A 25,408-nucleotide genomic window follows, 5' to 3' on the forward strand; every position below is an offset into this window, starting at 1 on the left:
TGTTCCTCAAGATGTACGGTAGCCTCTTCTACCTCGACAAGTGTAGTCTACACTGTTTTTTTTTCATAAGCATGACTGAAATTATATCAGGTTTTACCCATGGATTGCCACTCTAGAGATTGATATTGACATGTATGTGGCACAATTTCCCAAAGGGATAAGCACAAACACAAACACTCAGGCCAGTGTTGTAATATTTGTTCACCTTTGATTCATTTATATATGACGCTGTCAATTACAATTGCTGTGAGTATTCTGAATCTACAGAGTGAAAATGCAGTTTAACGTTCAGTCTGGCTGGTTTTTTTTTTCAAAGACCGATATGTTCATGACAGAATTTCATTTCATAGATGCCCATTTTAACTTTATTTCTCAAGCTTGCCCTACATCAGCAGCTCTAATTGAGTGGACTACTTCATCATTTAAGTACATTTTTTTTAGCCTTCTTACTGTAGAGAAATGCATATTTTAGAAAATACACCAGAACAATGTCCTGATTTCAAGAGTTTATGCGAATTCACATGGACGTTTACAGCCCGTGAAAAACACTCGCCAGATCGTTATTTCACAGTTAATTACAAATCTAATTAGAATATTCAAATTAAAGCTTTCCCTTTCTTTTCTTCTCTGTGTGAGAGCAGGGAGCCAGAGAAAGAGTGATAGTAAGAGAGAGAGAGAGAGAGAGAGACAGAGAGAGAGAGAGAGGCAGAGAGACACAGACAGAGAGAGAAGGCCAAGAGAGACTCAGTGAGTGTCATTGTGATAACCTGTAATCGGCAGCGCTGCAAACACCTTCTTCCTTTGATGTCCCCCCACTAACATCCTGGCAACAAAGCCGGCCAATTACAAATGAGCTAATTAACTAAATTGTTGATGGAGCATGAAGAGTTCATTCGCTCTGGCGCCTGCACCATGACAACAGTGAATGGGGGCCTTTGTTGTGGAGGTAAGTGTGCGGCCGTGCGAGTTGCCATTAGCTTTTGACGTTTTTCACAAACCTATCAGGCCCTTCCATGCCGGCAAAGGAGATTTGTTATGGATCACAATTGGTTTGAATCCTGCGCTACTGGAGATGAACCCTGTCAACTGGCTCTCTGGGAGGTCAAAATGGCTCTTTGAAAAGGTAGTGGTGTCTTCTTTGTAAGGCCACTCTGTATCCACAGGGAGAGAAGGTGTAGGGGGCTACCTCCATGGGATAAAATGTTAGCTTTTGCAAGCGCATACACACACACACACACACACACATACACACACACACATAAAAACACTCTCATATGGAGTTAAGAAGCTCATATAAACATACAGGTGCATGGTCTTACTTCAAAAATTGTCCAAAGTCCTCGCAGATGCTTTCGCAGCCGGGCCACTTGCACACACCATGACCATACAGGGGATGGGACCCTCCATTTTCTTCATGTTGTGAACTAAAGATTAAGTGAAAAGAAGGAGAGGCAAGCATGACAAAGTTTTCCAGGTTACAGTCAACACCCAAGAGGTTAAAACAGGTCTGCAGTGGGCTAAAATTGAGGCCAGAGAGTGGGAGAGAGACATAGATAGAAAACGATAAATGGAAAGCTACTATTACTGGGCATTGATCTCCATTCAGTCTATATGTCCCAACATGCAGGTGCCTTAATTACAAGACAAGGTAGAATTTAATCAGTTAACAATCCTCATAGAAATCTTGAGTGAGCTGTAGTCTCAATGCAGCCCCCAGCCCATCTTGTAAAGCTATTACGGGAAAGAGGGCTGGAGGCTTTCAAGTAAACATTAAAAATCCAGACAGCCATATAATTTTCATCAGAAGATTAATACTCTGTGTAACTTATGTTCTTTGAGGACAAGGGGAGCAGGGGTGCTCTGGCGTTTCTCAAATGGCACCCAAATAAGTTACGACCCTGCCTAGACAGCACATCCTATTAAAGATGACAGTTTAACCTTTAGGCTTGGCTCGGATGTGTGTGTGTGCATGTCTGTGTGGATGTGTTGTGTACAGTGTGTTTCTTTATGTCTGCTTATAGGTTATGCTTGCGCTTGTGTGGTCAATGACTATATGTGTGCGTGTGGTACATGAATATGTGTTAGCACTGGCGTAGCTCACACTGTGTTTTACACACAAAGGGGGCTTCCCCCACATCGATCCATGACATGTTAGTAAGCAGCGCTCCTTACAATACTCCTTGTTCGATCATTATGAGACACCAAACACCCCTCGGGACACAGGCAGATAAAAAGTGTTTTTTCCCCCTTGTCTTACTCCTCTTCTGATTCCCTCTCTACCTCTCCCTGTCTTCCTTTCAAAAAATCTTTTTGTCAAGCTTCCTTTTAGTGGTGCTGGAGCGATAGCATCTACTTTAAACCAATTACATAGCACTTCTACCTCCAGTGTGAGTCTCTATGAAGCTTCCACATAGACATACTCACTCACACACACACACACACACTGCTAAGTCCTTATTATAATATCGCCCAAGAAAAGCCTTTGAATAATGCATGGCCAAGATAGGCAGATATGTGAACAGTCAGTGTTTTGGTGCGGGGCGCATTTATAAAACACGCCATCACAAGGATAAACATCCTGGAAACGCCACTCAAGGCATCACATATTCTGTTTACATGACAAGCAAGCAAGAAAGGTAATTTTCAAAAGGGAAGAATTGTGAGAAAGCACTAAATACTTAATGTACAAGGAGGTTACCTTGTCTTGGCTGCCAGAGAGGCTTGTTGTGTGTGTGCCTGCCTGCATGGCTTCCTCTCCTTGCGTTTGATATCTGTATACAAGCTAAGTGCGTTCAATGGCACATGTGGTCCTCTGGGAGAACAAGGCTCTTATTTTTGTGCATATTACCACGACACTAATAAACTATTGAACAAATAAACAAAACATCAGGTTTTCCCTGTGGCTAACAATGCTGTTATTTTACTTTGGATGAGAGTTCTTTTTGTATTGTGCATGTGTGGCAGGTCACAAACTTTTCATATACAACCCCTTTTTTCTGGTAAAGAAGAAAGAAAAAAGGGTCGCTGATACCTCTCTCGTTCCCTTTCCCGTTCCCTCTCTCTTCTGTGATTGAGGGCTGGGGACTGTCCGTTGGCAATGGAATGGTGAGAGATGGGTGGTGAAGCTTTGGGAGGATTGGAGGAAGAGGTAGTTGAAGAAGAGTTGTTGGTGGAGAGGTCTAAACCACCGCCTACCCCACCAGTGCCAGTACCACTGTTGCTGTGTTTGATTGCGTTGTCCTCCATGCCATGGCCACCGCCTCCAGTCACATCCTTCCACAACTGCTGGAGCTCTGCAGGGCTCAGGCCAGCTACAGAAAACAGAAAGCAAGACAGATATGGGAATTGAGGGAAAGACAAGAGGAAGAAGGAATAATTAATGTAAACAGTGTATCATAAAAAATGAGAGATTTGCCTAACAAAAATGCCCTGACCACTTTATTCAACATCCAGAAGAGTTGCATGACTCAAGGCCTCCAATGATGCTCCCGAACTACTTCACTGCAAGGCTGAGTTTGAGCTCTTCTACTCTTCTGCCCACTGAGGTACTGCCAACTTTACCTGTTGATGTAGTTCTCAAAATGTTGAGTGTTGCAATAAAATCTTAAGAGGATTTGCAAAGAATTGGTTTGAGTGTACAAATGGCATTATTGTTTATGATGTTCAAATAAACAGTCTTTGTCTGCTCCTTCTTTCCAGCTTGGCAACTAATTAGGCAATTTCACTGCTTTGATTTCACTCTAATGTCTCTCTGCTTCTTGTTTTCTGTCTCCGCCATTTTGGTTGTAAACAATAAACATAGGTGTTTACTTGACTCAGGAGAAAATGGAGCCTATCTCGCTCTTGCTCCCTCTGTGTCCTTTTATTCTTCTCTTTTTCCTCTCTATGGTTCTCAGTGAAGGCAGTAAACAACAACAACAACAACAAGAATCAGGAAAGGAGTGGGGGGCAGGAGAATAGGAATAGAAATGGAAAAACAGCAAAAATAAGCAGAGAAGAGCTGAGGGAGAAAGGGAGGTAGACAAAGGAAGTCCTAATCAGACAAGAAGAGCGGGGAAAAGGATTTTAAAGACTAAAAAAAACGATCATGTGGCGAGTTAGGGACATGGCGGATAGTAGGAAGGCATACCAATGAGGTGATGGCAAACAGACAGAAATACTTAGAGATAACACAGAAGAGACACAGGTGCATACCAATGAGAGAAACAAAGACAGGCAATTCAGCAAGACAGACAAGGAGTTGGGCAGACAGGCTTTGAGACACTAGATAGGTATCAAACAGCAGTGAGGCAGAATGAAAGAGATAAAAGCAGAGTGACAAACACTTGTTCCACAAACCATCCACAAAACACAGGATGCATGTGACCATAAGTGCTACAAGTCACATGCACATCACTCCTACCCTAATTCATCCCACCTCTACTCTTACCTGGTGGGGGCAGCGTCTGTCCGGGCAGGGCAGCTTGGCCAGGAGCGGGCCCAGGCAGCGAGAGCAGGCCCTGCCGCTGCATGTTGAGCAGGTGCTGCTGCTGCTGGAGCTGCTGCATCTGCAGAAGCTGCTGCTGGAAGACGAGCTGCTGGGCGGCCAGCTGCTGCTGCTGCTGCTGTTGCTATAGAGAGGAGGAGAGGGAGGGAAAATTACAGACGAATTAACAACTGAGGGAGAGGGAGAGAGGACGGATTTGGCTGTGTGTGTGTGAGTGTTGGTTGTGTGTGTGTGTGTGTGTGTGTGTGTGTGTGTGTGTGTGTGAGAGTCTGCACTCACTCGCCTCTGCCGTGACCTTACTTATACCTCTGTCTCTTTTCTACTCTCCCGCTGTCTGTGCGCACTTGATTTTTCCTCCTGTTTTTGGGCTGCACCAGAGTTCCTCTCTGTTACTGTGTTCATGTTCATGAGTGCACACAAACAGATACAAAGCTGTGCTAATATGCCAGCTCTCAAGCCTACCATTGCCTGCTTGTGATCGTATATGATACTAAGTCCCTGGAACAACCCCCCCCAATAACCACCCCTGATAGTTAATTGTCTCGCCTTCACTGATGGTGCTTATATGGCCAGAGGGAGTTGGCAGGATGACAGATTTACAGCATCGTGTATGTGACTGCTGAGTACAAACACACACATATCCCCAATCCGACTGCCAGAGAGAATTGTTTGTTGCATAAGCCTTGTGCAAAACAACAACAAAAACAACAAAACACTGAAAAACATAACTGCAGCAAAACAAGAAAGAGAGGGAGTGAGTTTTTAGGGGGTGAACAACAACAAACAGCAAAAAAAAAATCTTCATCAAATTGTAAACCACAAGTCAGACTAAGGTAATGACTGGCAGTCTGAAGTGTCTTTTTGCTATCTTTTGAACGACTTGGATGTTTTGTTCTTCTCTCCTTACCATATACATGTGTGTGCATTCAGCATGTCAAGCTCATGTATTTCTGTATGTTTAGATCATGATGGACCTGGAGAGGCGTGGAAGAGGGGGGAGGAGGAGGAATTGTGAGGGTGTGGTGGAGGGGGAGTAAAAACTTGTGATGCGCTCACTGGAAAACAGGCTGCATAATGGAGTGATGCAGGGAGGTGGTTTGTCCCCCACCTCTTCACCCTGCCTCTAGAGAAATAAGGGAGCAATTTCTATTCCATATTTGATGGCAGGGCCCTGGAAAAACTATTCACAAATCCAAACAGAAACAAAGCCGCCGGGAGGTCAGTCGTGGCTTCCTGTAGGGGCAGCATAATGGGCTGCTTGAGGAGTCACTGAGATGTATAACAGAGAGAAGAAAAAAGGACAGAATGTTTCTGTGATATACAGTTTTCTTCTGATCAATTTAAAAGCTCTCACACTTACAGTGCCGTCGCAATGAAGCCCTGGACTGGCTCTCAGGGTTCAGCACCAACCAGCACAGTTATGCAAATGTAGCTATGGCTGTCACGCTTATCTCCCCCTCTCTGATATCCAACAAGTATGAGACAGAGCTATGTCTGTCGACCGGCTTCCTATCACTGTGATTTATGAGTGCCATACACCGTAACTTTAGAGGTAGAGCATGTATTTTTCTGTGTGTGCCTGTAGAAACACTTCATTAATGAGTTGGACCTGGGACCTCTTTGTCTCTAGTCTTCTTTCTATAAATCAGGGGGTGAGACTGTGTGCATGCATCGTTTTTGTGAATCCTGCTTCATTAATGCAGTCATTGCCAGGTTGTGCGTGAGGGTAGCAGAAATTGTTGCAAGGTGGTGTGTGTATTAGGGGTTAGTCTATGATTGACTGACAACTGCCCATTTACATCCAAAAAAATATACAGTAAAGAAGACTTTGAAAGAATAGATATAAAGGTATTAACCATAACAGCAGACAATTCTTCAAAAATGAGGGCTGATGCAAAGGGGCTGAAAATCTGAAATGTGGATACTTAAACCTTGCAGCATAGAAGGTCGATACAATCATCACAGTTTTGAGGTGAACTACCAAGATTAGCGTCACCTATTCAGTATCTGGCCAAATGCCAAATACGGTCAAACTTCCAACGTCTGTTTCAAAGGTATGGCCTTTAATAATGACGTTTTGCAGAAAATTATGTCACAGTACTGTTAACGTTTGACCTTTTTCGATCTAAAATGCCATGGTACAGGTGATAGATGTGTGAATGTGGAGGACCAACCTCTTTAGCCTGCTTGCCAGGGTGTTGCTGCTGGAGAAGTTGTAGATGAAGTTGCTCCTGCTGTTTCTTGTAGAACTCCTGCAGATGTTGCTGCACGCACACATGCACACGGGCAAAAGATAAAAAAAATGTAAAAACTCTCTCACAAAGATGTTTGATTTCAATAGCTTTACAATACACTACATACAAGAATATCTGTATGCCATTTTTGAGATGAATTGAATAGATTTACATGGAAAACCCTCACAGAAGATCCCTTGGAATTAAACAGACAGTCTCTCTTAACATTGCCTACCCTGCCTCAGCTCCAACTATACCTCACATGTTGCTCAGGCAGAAACTGTTGCATGATATAAAAAAAAAAATTTCAAGTGGCTTTGGCATTTGTATCCTCGTCTTTCACATTCCTCTCCATATGGGCTTTTAATAGTCCCACAGATCTGGTGGGGGCATCAATTCATCATGTTAACTGCGCATTTGGTTGCCAGAATGTGATGGCTTCTTTTTGAGTAGCTGAGATAAACAAAATAAACTGCCCCAGAGACAGACTCACAACATTGAACTGATTCATTTAACACACAGACACATACAGACAGACAGACAGACAGACACACATACGGTGATATCTGTTTAAGCAATGATTTCAGCTAAATTTCATAGAAACTTCAGATGGCTTTTTTGGCGTGATGAAGAAGTCCATGAAGCTGAGATGGATGGTCGAGTTTTTCGGCTTACTGCCATAAAAATATCCACATGATTTAACAGACACCATATTAAAAATGAATGAGATCCCAAGGACCGAATGCAAACTCTTGCCCCAGTTACTTCATCAACATAAATCAACACGAGAACATAGCTGAGACAAATTTTGACCAAGTGGCTCCTATTTACTCTGGATTACTTTTAGCTAATGTGTGCTATGACACATTGCCAAAGCACCCATTGAGACGACATGATCAACTGCGCTATGCCGAAACTGCCAAAGAATCTCTATATTAATGAGAACTAAAAATGCTCAAATTGAATTTTATTAATTTGAATCTTAAGTTCCTTTATTTGCTGTGACAGATGCTGTGCAAAGTGTGCTGAAACAGTCACCAAATACAGAGTGTGATTGCTCTTAATAATGAGGAATCATCAGAATAAGTGACATTCTTAATTAAACAATTCGCTTTTGCTTAATCATCTATGGATGAGAAAAGGATTCCAACTCTGACACGTGTTGAGTGTGTACTTTCACAAGCCAGTTCCTAATATTACATCATCCATCACCTATCATTCAGCTTCTGGTGTTCAAGCCAACTGTGCCCTACTCTTCCAGTCCCTGATGGATGCCTGTCAGGGAATTGAACTGGTGACACACAGGAGACGGTTAATTAGAGGTGACGTGAACAAGTAAGTCAATTTCAGACTCCTCTTGGTAAGCGTGTCAAGGACAAGGGGCGGTGGTGAGTCGGGTGTAAGCAGCTGGTGGCTGCAATACACTGAAAAAGGAGTGACTCAGGTTGTGCACGTGTGTTTGTGAGTGTGCACTGATCCCATGTGCGGGTTGGTTGTGTTTATGTGTTAATGGTCTTTAGTGACAACAGGTCTATATTTGGTTTGTGAGGTTACAATCAAAGATGAGGAGGCATGCCAGAAGTTTGTCACATTAGCACAGCACATCCCTCATTAAGGGAGATAATTTATGTGTTACATTTACAAGTGCATGTGTATCCACATGTACTGCAGTGTTTTGCTGGATGAGAATGTTTGTGTACCTGCTGCAGCATCACAGCCTGCTGCTGCTGGAGGAGGGCCTGGAGCTGCTGGGGGGAAAGCACCTGCTGCTGGAGGATCTGCTGCATCTGTTGTGGTGTGATCACCTGGGGACTCATCATGGCCACTGACACTGGAACCTGAAGCAGGAGGATGAAAGAGGGATGAGGCACAGGGAGGAAGAAGGGAGATGACGACAGGGGGGGAACAGGGGAGGTATAAGATGTAGAGGATGGGAAAAGAAGAGAATGGTAAACAATTAGAGTGCGAGATCGTTTAAGTGGAGAAAGTTGGAAAAACATAGTATTGCAGATGTGCAACAGGAGATTGGCATATTGCAAGAGGTCTAATTGGTGGCTAAAAGGCAGGGAGAGCAGGCCTCCTATGGCCATGACGTTGAACAGCCTAGAAGAGATGCTGAAAGAAGAAAGGTGCTGTGCCTTTATGTTGCTCATCTTATTTTCCTTCTTCCAGCCCGCTGGGAAAAGTACAGGATTTAAATAGACATAGACCTTAATTAGCAAGACTCTTGAATCCCCCCCCCCCCCGTCTATCAGTGCTGCGATTGCGAAAGTGTGAAAATGCACAACTCCAAAGTCGATTAAAACTACATTAATGAAGTGGACATAGAGCACGAACAATCAGTGATGAGGCGGGTGGTGGCTGAGCGATTGGGGGTTCGTCCTACAATATTTTCTTGGTTGGAAAAAAGGGGAAACAGAAAAAAAAAAACATAATCTTTTATTCTCATAAAAGCAGCTAAAAGCCTTGTCGATTCTAACTCTGACAAAAAAACTTGCAATTTTAGGTGATAATGAGTAAAATACCTGTGTGCTGTAGAAGAACTTCACCAAAACAAAACAAAGATATGCATTCTGTAGTTCCTTAAAATTTTCCTCAAAAGATGCCAGTGCTATTGATGTCTGAGGTGGCAGATCGGTGGGAAGAGGAGGCTATTTGATTATGTGGACACATGGAAACAGGGGAGTGTGGCTAAAAGTCATTGTCAGTTTCAGCAGCCTGTGTAAAAAAACAAACAAACAAACAAAAAAACAACTCCTGGGGGGAAGAAATATACTTTTGTGTTTGGTTTAGTTTACATTTTAGATGTGGAAAAACAGCATCATTGCACCTTGACTACATATGACTTATACACACTTCAATTGACCGACTCAAATCATTCTTTCCTGTTTTAAGATGACCTTTAAGATACATTACGCTTGAACAAAAAATTCTCACACTCATATCGCCTATTGATTAGGCTACATCTTATCAACAAAGAGGTTTTAAACTGTTATAAGACAATTAAAATATCAACATGTAGTACCAGCTTCACTGACACTAATTGCAGCTGTGTTTGGCACGGAGCTGCCATGACAGTAGCTAGCCTATATGGTGTGTCAAGGGGCCAATAAGACATCCCTGTCCTCATCGCCAGCTAATCAAGCTGACTTGATTACTTTCCCTCACGCACCCCTCCACACACACACACACACACACACACACACACACACACACACACACACACACACACACACACACACACACACACACACCTTCTCTCACTGTCAGGCCTTGACACGTCCTTGTTTAGCTCTCTACTCCTCATCGCCTACCCCCCAACCCAGGTTCTCCCCCCTCTTTGATTAGCCGAGACATTTGCATGGTCACTACACATTTTTCATTTTAGAAGTCATTATGCATTAGTGGCTCCTGATCGCCCGCCTTGACTAATCCTGATGAACTGAAAATCACAGCTGAAGGTCAACTTCCACCCGGCCCCGCTGCACATTCATATTCATATTCAAACAAATCCTGCCTCCATTGTTCATTAGGGTCTTAGAGAGAAGGGACTCCATCTAAGGTGGGAGAGGACGTAGAGGAGAAGGGGGAAGAGGAGGAGGAGGAGGAGGAGGAGGAGGAGGAGGATGTTGTGCTACATCTCTTTTCTTCTCTGGACCCTCTATACAGGAGCGCAAAAGAAAACCCACTCACAATAACCGATGTGCTGAACAAAAGACGTCAAAAGTTGCAAATTAAACAGTCCACGTGTAATTATGCAAATGCTGTGCTTACACCTTCATTGTTATTAACCCTTAAAGGTACATTTGCAAGGTAAGTAATTACCCCCGCAGTCACTCCTGGTTTTGTGTCGGATGCCATGACAATAGGACGAGTGCAGCTGAGAAACAACATTAAAGATGCACTCATTAAGACTATTAATTGGATGCTGGCTCAAAGATGTTTTGGTTCACAAAAGCAAAGCAGGCTTAGGATTTAACATAAATGTATGCGCATGCATATGTAGAATAGAATAATATAAATTCTAAACTGTACTTCAAAGTGTTTTTTATTGTCTCAGAAGTGAAATATATGCATTCATAGTGTAATACCTGGATATGAATAATGCAGCATTTCTGCAACAATAAATAAAACCAAACAAAACTTCAACATAGAGCTAAATCAACAAAATGATCAAAACTCAGAAGTGCTTTCATTTTTAGTGGCGAAATGGGGTATAATAGTCTTCCTTTCACCACTGTTCGAAACAAAATAGGGGAAGAAAAAGGGGAAAACAGGACAGAGAGAGGGGAGAAAAGGCATTGGCCCACGTCCATTGTGAAGTGCACCACAATGCTAATTCCAGCATTTAACTGCATGCTTTTCTGCTTGATGTATCAGAGGCTCCAAGATGAAAGCAGATAAGTAATTGCTCTCCTGGTTCTTATTCTTCACTGACAACCCATAAATTTAATTTTACACACACGTTCATTTACATTTTCGAGTATATGACATGATAATTGCAGGAATATAACACCTCCATTCTGCAGGATACTGCATGAGGGCTTGATTGACGTGAGCAGTGAATTGAAAGGAACAGGAGGCTGAATTGCTTCTCCTAGAAATGATTTTGCCACGAAAGGATGAAATTAATGAGCATTTACGAGCTGATGGCGGTGGCATAAACATTCACACAGTATGAATCTTTTGGAGAAGAGGAGCCATGATATCCAAACGTGCTGAACTTCTGGTTCTTTGTGATCCAGGAGGATACAATTCCTGCAGTTTATTCGGCAACAGGAAAGATTCTTTCCCTTGATGTGTCCAAACAACTGTTTTCCTTTTAGACATGTGTCAGAAACATGATTGTGTTGTTCTCTCCATTTGAACCCCTTTTTTTAATTTATGCCCCCTTGTCTTAAAAACTACAAGAGAGTGATAATCAGTATTGACATGAACTTTGAAGCCATCTGGTTTGCACACAAAGTTGGAGAGCAAAACAAAGGTCCTTTAAATTGGCTCCTGATGTGAAAACACCAGTGGGGCCCTCACCAGAACAAGCAGATCATTACAGCGCTCTTGTCACCCCAGCAGCCTGTAAGCAGCCTCTCCAATGTCTCGTGAAAGGTCAAGCTCTTCCACGGAGATCTCAGGTATCATTTCCAGGCAGAGTTGGCACCTTTGTTTGATGTAACCGAGCCATTCTTGCATTAAAACACGACACACATTTGGGCCAATTGACAAATTCCCCTGCACCAATTCAGGTATTTGGCCCTTTGTCCTCAGAGTAGTGGGATTTTGCTGGTGTGTCAATGTTCAAACGGAAACAATTACATGTGCAGCAGAGATTCATTCCTTATTTTCGTTTTCCTGCCTCACTGCTCACTTACTGATAATATGCAGGGGAAACAGGTGATTAGATGTTGCCCATAAACATTGTGGTGCCAGGGGATGTTATCAATGACAGAGGTAGTTCCTGCAGAACTGGACAGAGGGCTGAGCAGCATTACACACTCGGCTAAGATAAATGCAATGAGGAATGGAGGGTCCTAGCTGGTAATTACTGTGGATCCTTGGCAGGGAGATCACTGCTAATTAAGCCACTAGCTTCATTGTGCACACAGAAAGAGAGAGAGAGAGAGAGAAACTGAGGGAAAAAAGGGAGAAAGTCCCTCTTTTCTCATCCTCTCTTTCATCTCAATCTCCTGAACATCCCAGGGGGGCACTGAGACAAAACTCAGACCCCCCTTATAGCTTGTGGACTTCTGACCTCTCAACTCCCTTTCAGCTGACACTGCTCATTTACTATCCAATTACTGCCAAATGTGGCCGCACAATTATTGATAGCTGGAACTCTCCACTTGAGGACCACCAAAGCTCTGGGGCAAGCTGGCTGGGGTGAGTATGCGACTCTGAAGTTCAAGTGTGCAGTACGTGAGAAGCACATGTGTGTTTGCTGTGTTAAATGCATGTGAGCTGCTCAAACACATGCTTTCATCTTAGGGAGATCAATACTTGAGATTGTCAGGACTCAAGCTAAGTAGATTACTGAATGTTTTCCAAAATCAATTTCCATAAAGGTTTGGCAGCAGTACATGGGAAGTGCAATTTATCATAACATAAAGAACCATCATGTAAAAGCCTCTAATAAAAAGCTAGAGGAGACTGGCTTAGCACCATTTCCATATTGATTTGTCTCTATATGCAGATAATCATTGATTAAGCCTTTTGAGTGTAGTGAAAAGGAGTTTAGCTGCATGACTCTGCTGGTGCACATTGTTTGTATCATTATCGTTACAAATTGTAGAACCTTAATCATTACACTGGCACAATTCACCCCCAACTGATGCCTCCCTGCAGAATTTCAAGAGTAAATGGGGGTGGCAGATAGTGGGGGAGAATAAAAAGTGCAGAGAGGAGACAGTGTTGAAATATAAAGAAGTGAGAGTACAAGTGATGGGGGGGGGGGGGGGGGGGTTCCCTCTGATGTTGCAGGTAATACAGCCTCCACTGGATCAGCCTCTTCATCAGTGACACACAGTAAATTACAAGTGCTTCAAGCAGCTCAGTGAATTATAGTTCATCACTTGGAAAGGCTTTCCCCCTCACTACTGGGGCCCAGGCGTATCAGATCTGCCGGTTAGGATCCAATTAACACCCTGGCCAGAATCATCTGATTGCATGTGTAAGGGCTGGTATAACTCGTTTATTGCACCCATGTATCTTCTGTCACAAGGTAAATTTGTTGCTGCTACATCAAAGGTCTGAGCTACTTTTTTTTATCCCTCCCTCCCTCTCACTTTCACTTGATCCCCCAAACTCAGCTACCTCGCCTTGGGGTTGCATTTCAACTTCTTTTGCATCACAATGATGAACCTGCTCTGTCCTCGCAATTTAGCAATCTTGTCCTGTAGGTGTTGTAAATGCAAGAAAAAAGAGAAGTGGGGAGGGAGATGGAGAGAGGGGAAAAATCTTGTTTTCTGGTTATAAAAGCAGTAACCAAGGGTGTTTGACTTAAAATGTGCTGACGTTTTTTTTCTCTTTCTCTCTCAGAGTCAACAGAAGTTTTCCTCATGAATAACATAATATTTTCCCCCTTTCTTTATTCCCTTTGCTGTGATAGTTTTTCTCCATTTTCAGATCCAACCAGAGGGGATACATAAATGTAAATGTGAAATGCCATCCTTTAGCCATGCTTGCTGAAGTCAGCTAACCTATAGTCAAGCCAGCCCTTTCTTTATGCTGGTTTTCCAGATGAGGGCCAGTAAGCAGCTACTCGTGAGATTATGTTGGCTCAAACGTGTAGATCTGATCTTTTAAGTGTGATACTTCCTCTGACCTAGGGCCCGGTGCCCACAACCAATCTCAAAGTTGGTGTAAACAAGTCTACCCTCTTCCCATCCATAACCTTGCGATAAAACCTTAAACATTTTCATTCATACTCATAAAAGGGTATTCACAACTGCATTTCAATGCTGGTTTTGGATGGAGAAAAATCAGACCAGACTATATGGAGGGTTGGAGGTGTTCGTCTACATTGTCAAGGCCCCACCTGACAAATTCATTAGTTCAGGTGAGGGGGGTCAGTCTAGTGGTTTTGTGTGTGTCCGGTCACATATTGAAGTGAAGTAGTGGCTGAGTCAAAATGAGGCAGTGATGCTTCGTTGAAGGCAACCTGGCAACCTTTCCAGACATGAAAACAAGATTACAAGACATTCAAATTTTAAATCAGTTTGAATTTGGCTTTGTTTGGATGGAATTCTAATGCATATGTGAGCAACAATGTTTGTATGCTTTAACCACCTCTGGGATATTGGGGATCAAAAGTCTCTGACACCTTTATTTTGGGGGACATAAGCTGAAAAATTTAGCAACTCCTGAAACAGTCAGGTGATTTTCATAAACTTGAGCTGTTCTGCCAATCATCAACAAGAAACATCTCTCAGCCACCACGTTAAAGCTGCTTTGAGTCAACTTCTACCCTGTTTGTAATCGATAATGACATGTATAGACTACAACAATATAAAACAATTAATACTGGCACAAAGTTACATCTGACAACAGTAAAACTTTCATGCTTGTGATGTGTGTGTGTGTGGGCTGCGTGTGAATGCATTATGTACGTGTGTGCGAATGAAACAACTGTCAGACTCATAGGCCTCTGTAATCCTCTCCGCCTCTCCTTGTCCGCGTTTCTTTATTTGTATTCCAAATGTCAGTGTATAAATGCCTTTCAGAGGGGGGATATTGCCACAGAGAAGAGGAGAGTGAGGGGGGGAAAGAAGCAGAGACGAGAGGGTGTCGTGCGCCTTGGGAGAGCCGAGAAAGCAGCATGGCGGAGGCAGGGGGATTTACAGGGAGAAATAGGTGTTTATTGAGTGCTCCCGTGGGCTTACAGTGTAATAATAGACCTGTCACATTACGCAAATGTGGAGAAGCAGTTTGTGTGTGTGTTTGTATGTGTGTTTGTTAGATTTTTTTCTCTTTCGTGTGTGTGAGCGCGCATGTGAATGCCAGAGCTGCCTGCCTCCGCATCATCAACTCCTGAGACGCAGCGATGAGCGAGCGGATAGAATTAGTCAGGCGAGAGCCTTTAGCCACTAATACGCGTAATTAAAACTGCAAGCTGAGGCACTTAGATGCTTGTGTACTAAATAATTTACATGCCATGATCTATGGATCATTTCCCTCCCTTAAATACCAAAGATGGGAGAACAAGAGGGAAAAAAAGACTGGCAGAGGATTTATCACTATCTCTGTCATAAGCAGGATGTCATGGTAATATTAATCCTTTTCCCACTTTCTACTGCACTACTCATACAAGGGGATCAATCTGCGTGATCTCTCTGGTGGAAAACATGTCACATGACTGCCACCGATTCTTATAAAGCCGTGAAGCTAATAAAATATTGCACGGCAGCATCCATTGTGGCCTCATAATCCAGGTAAATAAGGCAGCTTTATTGGGTAAACTCCCCAAGGACAACAATAAATAAAAAGTGACTACTGACAAGATGGAAGAAAAATAAGAGAAGCAAAACAAGGTTTTATCCTAATATGTGTACAATGGAGTATTACAACTAAAATGTCATCTGAAATGAGTGGATTTAAAGGTGTACAGTAGCACAGTCCCAGAATAAAAAATGATCATTGTACCACTTGGAGAATCCGGATGTATAATGTTCTGCATGGAGATGTTTTAGAACCAAGAGGTGAGGATGTTAATAAAGGCTGGATCAACAGATGGAATAGTTGGAGCTGACGTGAACCAGCCAATCGGCAACTCTTATTGATTCATATCACCAACCTGAGGCAGGGATGGCGTAAGCAAATGCAAATATTCAATATTTAGCTTCTGCAGGTGTTATTAGAGGCAGGGGCTTGGGCATGGGTGGGCTGTTATCATGCACCAACACTGCTCTCATTCAATATTGTTCTTCCTGCTATTATTCTTGTTGACTGTGCCAGCATTTTTAGATCAGGAGCTTGTTTGTTTGAGTCAAAACACTTTGGTATACAAAACTTCAAAGCCCAACAATTCATTCCTCCCATATAAACAGCCCTTTTATTTATGATGCGGTTGTGTGTGAATACACTGATAATATTAGCACACTTGATAAGGTCAAGTTGAATTATTTAAATGCAAAAGCACGAGTAGTCTTTGCCAACCTTATCTCTTAGACAGTGCGTAATTAGGTACACAGGGGTGTGACTCCAATTGAAGGTGTTGCCATTGTTAGACTCTGTGAAAATATCAACGAGTGAGGTTAACGCCAATTTCCCTGTCATTAATGGAACACACAACGTCCCTAATGAGGTAAACCATTGGTCCTTGATGGTAGTTATTAGCCGAGTGGAGAGCAAAAACTCCCACACCTCAATTTCAAATGGCTAAAAATAAAACGGAGAAAAAAAAATGAATCATTAAAAACAGCAGATGTGAAGGGACCTTACATCAATTGAGATAAATAACAATGTGTGAGGATATCTGAACAGCAGGAAGTGAAGTGATAGCAGCTGCAATGTGTTAAGATGAAGATATGTGCATGTGTGGTGTCAGAGTGCAACTGTGTGTGCTTTTTGTGTGTGTTTGTGCATATATGTACAAGTGTGACCTTTACCAAATCACTGACAACAGGAATAGACAGCTCGACAAATCAATAAGGTAAATTAGCGTTGACAAGAAGAGATGACGTGCAGTAAAATTAGCTGTTTGCATAACCCACTAGTCAGGATGACAGGCCTTTCATGCAATAACTAACCTCAGAATCTTCCCGTGTCAACAACACTATAGATCCGCCGAAGAAAAGAGGACAGATCAAATATGTCTTCTAATTTGTCATCCTATCATATAACCCCTGGATGCACCCCCATTATAATTATTGTTCAGTTTACACCCTTAAGAAAAAAAATGTGTACACGAAAATGGAAAGATGGCTTTCAAGACAAAACGTCCTTCATGTGTCTATGTGACGCTTAGCTTACTGGCTTGTCCAGCTTTAGGATTCCAGTGACAGGTCCGAGGATTGCGTTGGCAAATCAAACACACTTGTGGAACAGAGGAAATCTTTTCGGAGGAGCATGTATTATGGATGGACTTAGGAGATTAGACTGGGAGCTGCTTTACCTGCAGTGGACGCTGCTTGTCCTGGCTCTTTGGAGATTTCAGGCCACTGCCTGGCTGCTGCAAGAGTAATTGCCTCACTGCTTGTTGGGCCTGTGAAGAAAGGAACACAAAAAGAAAAAAAGACAGTGAAATAAAAGGGAGAATGAAAGATTGGAAGGCCAGGAAGAAGAGGAGCTGACAGCTAAGACAATTCAAGTTTTAAGGAACAAAAATCTGACTAACAATGATGTCATGTGGTGTTTTCTGCAACACTCTCTGATGTGGTTAACACCACACTGGTCCTAGTAACAATTCACAGAGCTGTGATCAAGGATAAATACAGTTTGTCTAGAGTACCCCCTGAAGAAGAGGGTGGAGGGATGGAAAAAAAAAAAGAAGGCAGAGCGTCGGTAGAATTGACCTGTCTAGTGTGTGCTCAACTGAAATACCCACTTCTCTCTGCAAATTACTGCCACATTTGCATATTCATAATATCAATTTGAAGTAGAGGCAGCACCATGTGAAGTGTCCCTGGGAGCTGTAATTAAAGTTGACAAAATCAACATCAGATTACATTTAGAGTGAATTAACTAGCAGTGCAGGTTTTACACTATGCATTAAGGATGCTTATGAGCCGAGGATGGGTGGTAGAAAGAGTTCACAGCTGTTTGTATATGGCCTGAAGAATTTTTTGTTGTAAATTGTAGAATGTGCCATTAACACCATTTGTGTTTGCCAGACTTCCAGATGATAAGAATCAAAAAAGGCTGCAATGAGGCGTAATTTATTTCTCTAGGGTTTGGATGGGATTACAGATCTCCTCCCGCCTAGCGGTGTGTATACCGGATGTGTACGACGAGCAAGCTCCAGCTTCACAGGTACAACGGCAGCTGGGCTAGCAGCTTCACTCCAATTCTTCAAGAGCAGATGGATGAAAGCGTCTGGCAGAAAAGAACATTGTGCACATCTGCTACTACTGCTGCTGCTGCTGCTGCTCCACACTGCTGCATAACTTGTATTCTTCAGGCCCATGAGCATCAAGTGGGAGAGGGGGGGAAACAAGTATGGGAATGCACAAGCAAGCATGCATGCGTGCGCACACACACACACACACACACACACACACACACACACACACACACACACACACACACACACACACACACACACACACCTAAACAACAACTTCACAGATGTTTTTTTGATGAAAAAAGAAGAGGACAAGTCGAAGAAGCAAAACATAAGGAAAAAAAAAAAAGAGTGACACTTCTTCAGGAAACAGGGGTTCTCATTTTATTTTCTGGTGCTTGCTAGTATCCATGACAACAGCTGCCTTGACAGGACGTGCATATGGCACAGCTCTACCAGCAGGTGGGAACAATGTTTGAACTAGTACATTGAGATCCTGAGCAAACAAGAGGAAAAGACAGGGAGAAGAGAAAGTGTGAGGCAGTAAAAATGTAAAAACAAGATTGAGGGGGGAAAAAAGTCGCCATGCCCTAACCCCTGGGGGAACGCAGCCACCCCATGATCAATTATGAAAAGACAGAGTGGGGGTGGGGGCTGCTGTCTGTCTGGCTCCTCCTGAGCAGCCAGGCTTTCTGAACTGAAGTAAACAAACACATTACACCTACACTGGGTCCTAACTGCATTGATCTGTCTCCTTGGTAAGAGGAGCCCAGTCGCCATTGCTTTATATGTATGTGTGTGTGCAATTTGACATCTGTAAGCCGAGCCATCACTCTCCTTCACAACACACATGCGAAAAAGTGGTATAGTAGGCACACACACGAGGCAGAGGAAGCTTTGTGGACTTTTTCAAAATGCATGTCAAACATTGCTCGACTTTCACTTCCACCAGCAGAACGCACAAGACAAAAACAAATTCTGTGAATGCAGAAATGGTTTGCTAATTAAAACATGGGGGATAATTAATCTCACAATGATTGGTGAATCAAAGTAATTATAAGGCTTATTGAGTCCTGCACACAGTAGTTAGAGGAGAGGCTGCTTGATTAGTGCAGCCTAAGGTTGCTGTCATAGAGGAAATGTTTATCCATGTGTGAATCAATAATGACTCCCAGTGTTATAGTCAAGAAAGCCACTCAATATATTACATGCGGTGAAGAGTACAAAGAAATGGATGTTTTTAACAGCACTTGCAATATCCAAGCCAGGTAAACATCGATGGATGTATGAAAGGTGGTGGACAAGGGTGAAGCAGGGAAACCAGCTGCACCAGGCTTATTAGAACAGAAGTCTGCTCAGACTGAATAAAGAGTCATTCTCCAAACAAAACAAAGACCTTCTGAGAACCGGCAAAACTTTTCCAGAGTGGTATGTCAGGCCTGAAACTGTCTGTCACCTCTTTTGTGGAAGAGGGGTTAGCCATTTTTCTGAGACTAAAGGTAAGAGGGGGAGAGGAAAAAAGTCTGAAAAAATGTCCCCTCACTTTCACCAGCTCTGAGTATTCCACCATTACAGTAAAAAGCACCAATTTGTGTCACCCACCTCCCACTCCACAGAGATGGCAAGCAGAAGCCCATCTCAGCCCACAAAAAGCACCAAATGCCAAGAAAAGTCATCAAAAGTTTGCTGAAGAGCCGGGGGAAGCGGACAAAAACATAGAGGAGTGCAGACCCAGCGCCTATTTAACCTGGGTTGCTATGCACAAAAAAATGACATCCCCCAGTCTATTAATGCGCACATTGTATAAATAGCACAATGTGACACATTCCTTCGAATGAGAACAAGCCAGACAGAATATGAGAGAATATGAGAGAGAGACAAAGAGTAAAAGAGCCGGGCCCTGCTATATAAATAACAAGGCACTCAGAGGCATATTTGATGTTGATATCCATCACTGAGGTTGGAAAAAAAATAAGAGGAGGGAAAATAACACACAAGACCGCGACACAGGGATCCTTATGAAAATAAGATTCAGCCCAAATGGATCTGGTGTAATTGGTTTCAGATAGTGAGGTCAGGAGAAAGGCGATACAGGCGACTATTATGCGAAACGGACTGAGAAACAAGAATGTTTACACAGGCATTCCTCTGCTACATTAATAGGCATGCAGAAATCACTGGAGAGGAAGAAAAGAGAGGGGAAGAGATAGGGGACCGAAAAAAAACATCATCCGTCCATTCATCCCGTGCCTCGGCTTGTGTTTAGACTCAACAGAAAGGGTAATAAGCAACACCTATCACAATGCACCTTTGAAACGAGCATGCAAAGATCTTCAACAAGCATGAAAAACATTAGCGGGCCTACAGCAGGCCCAACCATAACAAATCTCTAGATTGCTTTGCTTATTGTGTGTGGCAGATTGAGGCTGATGGGCTGCACACAAGGAGTAAGCCATCCACTATGAATGTCACTGTTTCAAATCCACCTGGAGACTGCAGAATACGCAGCCATGACACAGGACCCTGATATATCTGAGGAGCTGTGACATTGTGTTTGGACAGCGCAGATCACTTCCTGGCCAAGAGCAGGTTGTTGTTATTAGGGAATGTAGCAGATATTGGAATGATGACACAAGAACAAAATAACCTGCTTCCTAAGAGGTAGATGTAGACTGCACAGGAAGTGTCAAAGTTCCAGAAAGTAACAGTAAAAAGATTGCATCAATTGTTAATCAACAAAAAATGTGCTGCATCGTGATAAAACAGCATTTCCGTGCTGTTTATAACACGTTTTCTGTTTGCGCGTGTGTTTGTAGGAGGGCTGCTGTTCAACAGGCTGTCGGCCAGAAAAACTCCTGTTATGCTGACAGCAGTGACAACGCGCACACACACAAACACACACACACACATACACACGCACGCGCATGCGGTTGGGTACACACATAATCTCATTCACAGCACCAATCTATCTTTGATTCCAGGAAATCGGGAGGATAGGGCGGTTGTAGGAAAGAAATAGTTAAAAGTGAAAGGAAAAGAACAAGTGCAACACTTTATCAAGCTGGAGGGAGTCACATGCCCCTGAATACAAGGCACAAACAGTTTAAGCTGAACAAACAAACATGGCTGATTGGACTGAGGCTGCTGGTCTGTTGGCCGGGGCGATATGCGCTGACACTCCAAACCAAAATATTTACACCCTATCTTCTTATATAAGTGGATTCAGGGCAGATGGATGGATGGATACAGATTTGGAGGGGCTGGCTGGAAAGGATAGACAAACGAGGAGAGAAGGGGAGAGGGATAAGATGTCCTAGACAATGTCTGAATACAAAATTGGGTCAGGAGTTTTTAAAAACAAGAAAAGTGCGACCAGGGAGCACTGTGTGTAAAGCAGAGCCCCTAAACATGCAGGAAGAATGAGTTTTATTGGGTGGCACTGGTCATAAAACAAACTTCAGTCAAACATGACCAGAGAGCATGCGAGTAGGTAGTTATCATTTTAAATTGCTAAATTATTCTAAAAAACATCAAGCCAACCCTTCAAGTGTGAAGATTATGTGTCTTTTTTAGGAACATCTGGATAAAAAAAATCCAGTCCTGCCATAAATTTTACATTCATGAGAATTACTTCAGGTTTTCTGAATCTGTTCAAGAGAGGTGCACATGTATTTGAGAGGTCACTTCAGAGACTACTCACTGTATTGTGGTGCTATCAAATCACATGAATGGGATGCACAAGATATAAGGACCAACTCTCAGTACAACCCATAACAGTTCAACATAAATTACAGCCCAAAAAATATATAAACACATAAACACCTCTTCCAAACATTATAAACTGAGCATATAATCTTCATGGAGGGGGATGCGACTCATTTTTTTCTAGGTGTACCTAAAGATTGGCAAGCAAGCTTATCTCATTAAGTTGAGGATGCATCGATTTTGCAGGACCGATGTCGATGCTAATATTTATGACAATGTTTTGGCCAATACCTGGTGTCAAAGATTTTTTTTTATTGTGCAAACCATTGTTGTTCATCATTTATTTAAAAAAAAAAATCATAAAGAAATTTGTGTGTGTGTGTGTGTGTGTGTGTGCGTGTGTGTGTTAGACCTTTATCACACCTTTGAGAACAAATTCAATTTCTCTGATGGTAGTCAACGGGGAAAATATTGCCTGACACTAATATATAGAGGCATCCCTACCATGAGAAACACAAAAATTTACAAGGAATACTGGCTGCAGATTCAGCTCCATTTTGTTGTTACGAAATCTACAAAGCACAAAGTACGCCTGCACATCCTCTCTGCTTGGTTACCTACTTGGAAGAGAAAGAGCATCAGCAGAAAACATAGTTAGCTAAAGTTGCAGATACAAACAGCAGGGGGACAAGAGAGCAAACATGTAAACTGCTAGACTGGAAGAGATGATCGTTGCTACCTCTTAATCCATGTTCTTTCCCCAAATATGGGGTCCTGTTATAACTCCAACACATGCTGCTGATGGTGAGCATCAAACAAAATTCAGTCTTAAATTGTCCCACATCTAACTTCTGGCCAGTTTCTCAATACATGTCCATGACAAAAAAACAAAAACAAAAAACAATTCCCACCTCGCCACATGTAAGCTAATGTAAAAGGGAAAGACAGAGCGGAGAACATGAAAATTTGGAAAGTATGTAGGCATAATGAGCATTTGAATGTATGACTCAATAAATCAACAGTGTGGAGGCAGGGAGAGGTCCATGGAGAGAGCACTCGGCCTCAGGACAGACATAAAGCTCTCCAGTAGAACAATGGGCTTCTGTGTCCCGTTCTGCTATCTCTATCGAAGGATTTTCAGCGACTACTTCAGCTTCTTCTGTCTCAACAAATAACCATGAAAATATCATTTGTTGTCATGTCGTCTTTCTAAGGTGAATAATACGTATTCCATATTGATCTTTTACTGCTTGCCTCAGCTGCCTTTTACCTCATCATTGCGCTTTGAATTCACCTCAACTTCTTCCCCTCTTCCCTCCCCCTTCTCCACATATCACATTATTCATTTCTTCCTCTCATCTCTCTGTCTTTCTACCCCCTCTCTTCCACCTTGTTTATTGATTCTCTAGATTAAGAATTCCTGGGGTGGAGGATTGTAACACACAAGCATCAAATTATTTTGGGATGTGCTTATTTGCCTTTCCCTTGCATCTATTTGGCCTGTGTCTGTAGACAATTATGCCTACCCAGCCCCAGACTCAGGTGCTAATAATGAAGGACAAATAGAATCATATGTGTAAACTTCCCCCACTGATGAAAATTTATATTAACTTTCTGCCACAGTAAACAGAGCTGCATAGCTACACCCTCCCGGGGGGATTGATGAGATGAATTTGCTCGCTGCTACCCCAGGAAGAAAGCTTGTATGGGAAAGGATAGGAAAGTGGTGGTAGCAGTGGTAGCGGCGGTAGTGGTAGGCAGCGCTCCAGGGACTCTAGCGCCATTGTGTAACCTCACACTTATTTTTTTCACCAACAAGACAAAACATTGGTCTGTTTTACCCATCACAGATAAAATGTGTGTTTATATCGGTGAGCTGGAAGAAAAAGTGCATATGCAGCAATATGTGTGTGGCTGCCAAGACTTTGTTTGGCCATGCCAGCAATAACTGAGAACAAGGCCTGACGTCGTTCACTCAAACCGCTACTATCCACTAATGTCCGGCCTCCTGGTGTTATCACCATGGATATCGTGAGTAAATAATATGATATATCTGTTCTCGCAAGGGAGAGCAAGGTTTTAAGCTATACATCAATTTCAACAAGTCTGTATTGCCATGTTTAATTTGATTTTGACTCATCAAGTTTGAAATATAAATAAAGCCATCTAAAATAACTGTCCTCTGTCCTGTCAAAATGTCTAACACTGGCCCCATGTACATGTACCCAGTATTCCACGATTATTCCAGGTTTTGCCCTTATTATTAAGGAAAAACATGTTTACATAGCTAAGGAAATGATACTACAATAAAAGTCCTCTTTATTTGCAGCTGCGCAAATCCTGAGTAGCTGCCTTGTCAGAAGAACAAAGGTTGAAACTTAAGTTGACTGTGTTCCTGTCCGAAATATTTTAATATATCTCCTTGTACGTATTCCATCCATCCACCCATCCATTTTCTATACCGCTTATCCGTTAAGGGTCGTGCGCAGGGGTGCTAGGGGCTGGGGGCTGGAGCCTATCCCAACTGACACTGGGCAGAGTGCGCCCTGGATGGGTTGCCAGTCCATCAAATGGCCATAAGGAGCAATGAGCTCAGTATCTTGCTCAAGGATACTTCGAGATGGTCACCAGAGGAAGTGTGGATCGAACCAGTGACCTTTCGGTTGCTACATTGCCACGCTACCTCCAAGCCATGCTCCCTTTTCCTTGTGTGTATCGATGAAAGAAAATAATTATGTTAAAATCTATATTAATTTGTGCTTATGTTGTTATGATAAGCAAGAGGACATGAGCCACAAGATTGCAAACTGCTATGAAAGCTGACTTGAGGGCTATATGTGCAATATGCAGTATACGTATCAAAAGAAATTCTAAAGTCAACTCATAGAGACATATCTACGTCTTAATTGGGAAATGCTAAATTGTGAAAGACACCAATTCAGAAAATCAAACAGAGTACAGTCATTTTTGGAATAACAGTGCACATCTAAATGTAGTTAATATATCTGAGCGTCTTGTTGATGCTTCATCACTTTTGAAGTTCAATTTACCTCAACAAGTACCTACCGGTACTTTCCCCTTCCTGATCTCTGCTGGTGGCTTTAGTTAAGTCGTTACTTTGACCTGTGCTGCACCGCTACTTTCAGATAAGGTGACAGCAAGCCCATTCAGCAATGCTCTTTATCTACTGCTGCTCTTACGGAAGTCCTTTGGAGGCCGACAGCTGGGCGCTTCCACAATATATTATCACAAAGAGAGGAAGAAAAATAGAGATGGACAAAGAACAGAGGAGACAGTGGAGGCTATTTGTGCGGGTAGAAGAAGGGAAAGCAGACGGTGTTTGTGTGTTGAACAGTGTGTGTGGGGTCAAGTGTTCATTTTGCAAAGCTTGCCTGAGAGCACCCCCCCCCCCACACACACACACACACAAATACATATTTAACCAACAGAGTGAGGACATTTTTGGAAAGTGAGGACATTGAAGCCAGT

General features: G+C 42.7%; 1 protein-coding gene across 5 annotated transcripts in view; it reads right to left on the minus strand.

Annotated features, from left to right (window-relative positions):
- Positions 1-25,408, minus strand: part of LOC147263933 (forkhead box protein P2-like) — a 102,677-nt gene that overhangs the window by 24,042 nt on the left and 53,227 nt on the right. For all 5 annotated transcript variants that reach the window (XM_086202309.1, XM_086202308.1, XM_086202311.1 and 2 more), the window contains 6 exons: positions 17,327-17,416; positions 8,421-8,558; positions 6,661-6,750; positions 4,430-4,610; positions 3,032-3,311; positions 1,320-1,424 (listed from right to left, as the gene is read on the minus strand). In XM_086202309.1, coding sequence (XP_086058435.1) covers positions 1,320-1,424; positions 3,032-3,311; positions 4,430-4,610; positions 6,661-6,750; positions 8,421-8,558; positions 17,327-17,416 — 884 coding nt within the window. The remainder of the gene's footprint in view (positions 1-1,319; positions 1,425-3,031; positions 3,312-4,429; positions 4,611-6,660; positions 6,751-8,420; positions 8,559-17,326; positions 17,417-25,408) is intronic.

This window comes from Aulostomus chinensis, chromosome 4 (genome assembly GCF_037954235.1).
Source record: "Aulostomus chinensis isolate RoL2024-O1b breed Wild chromosome 4, RoL_Achi_v1.0, whole genome shotgun sequence".
Lineage (NCBI taxonomy): Eukaryota > Metazoa > Chordata > Actinopteri > Syngnathiformes > Aulostomidae > Aulostomus > Aulostomus chinensis.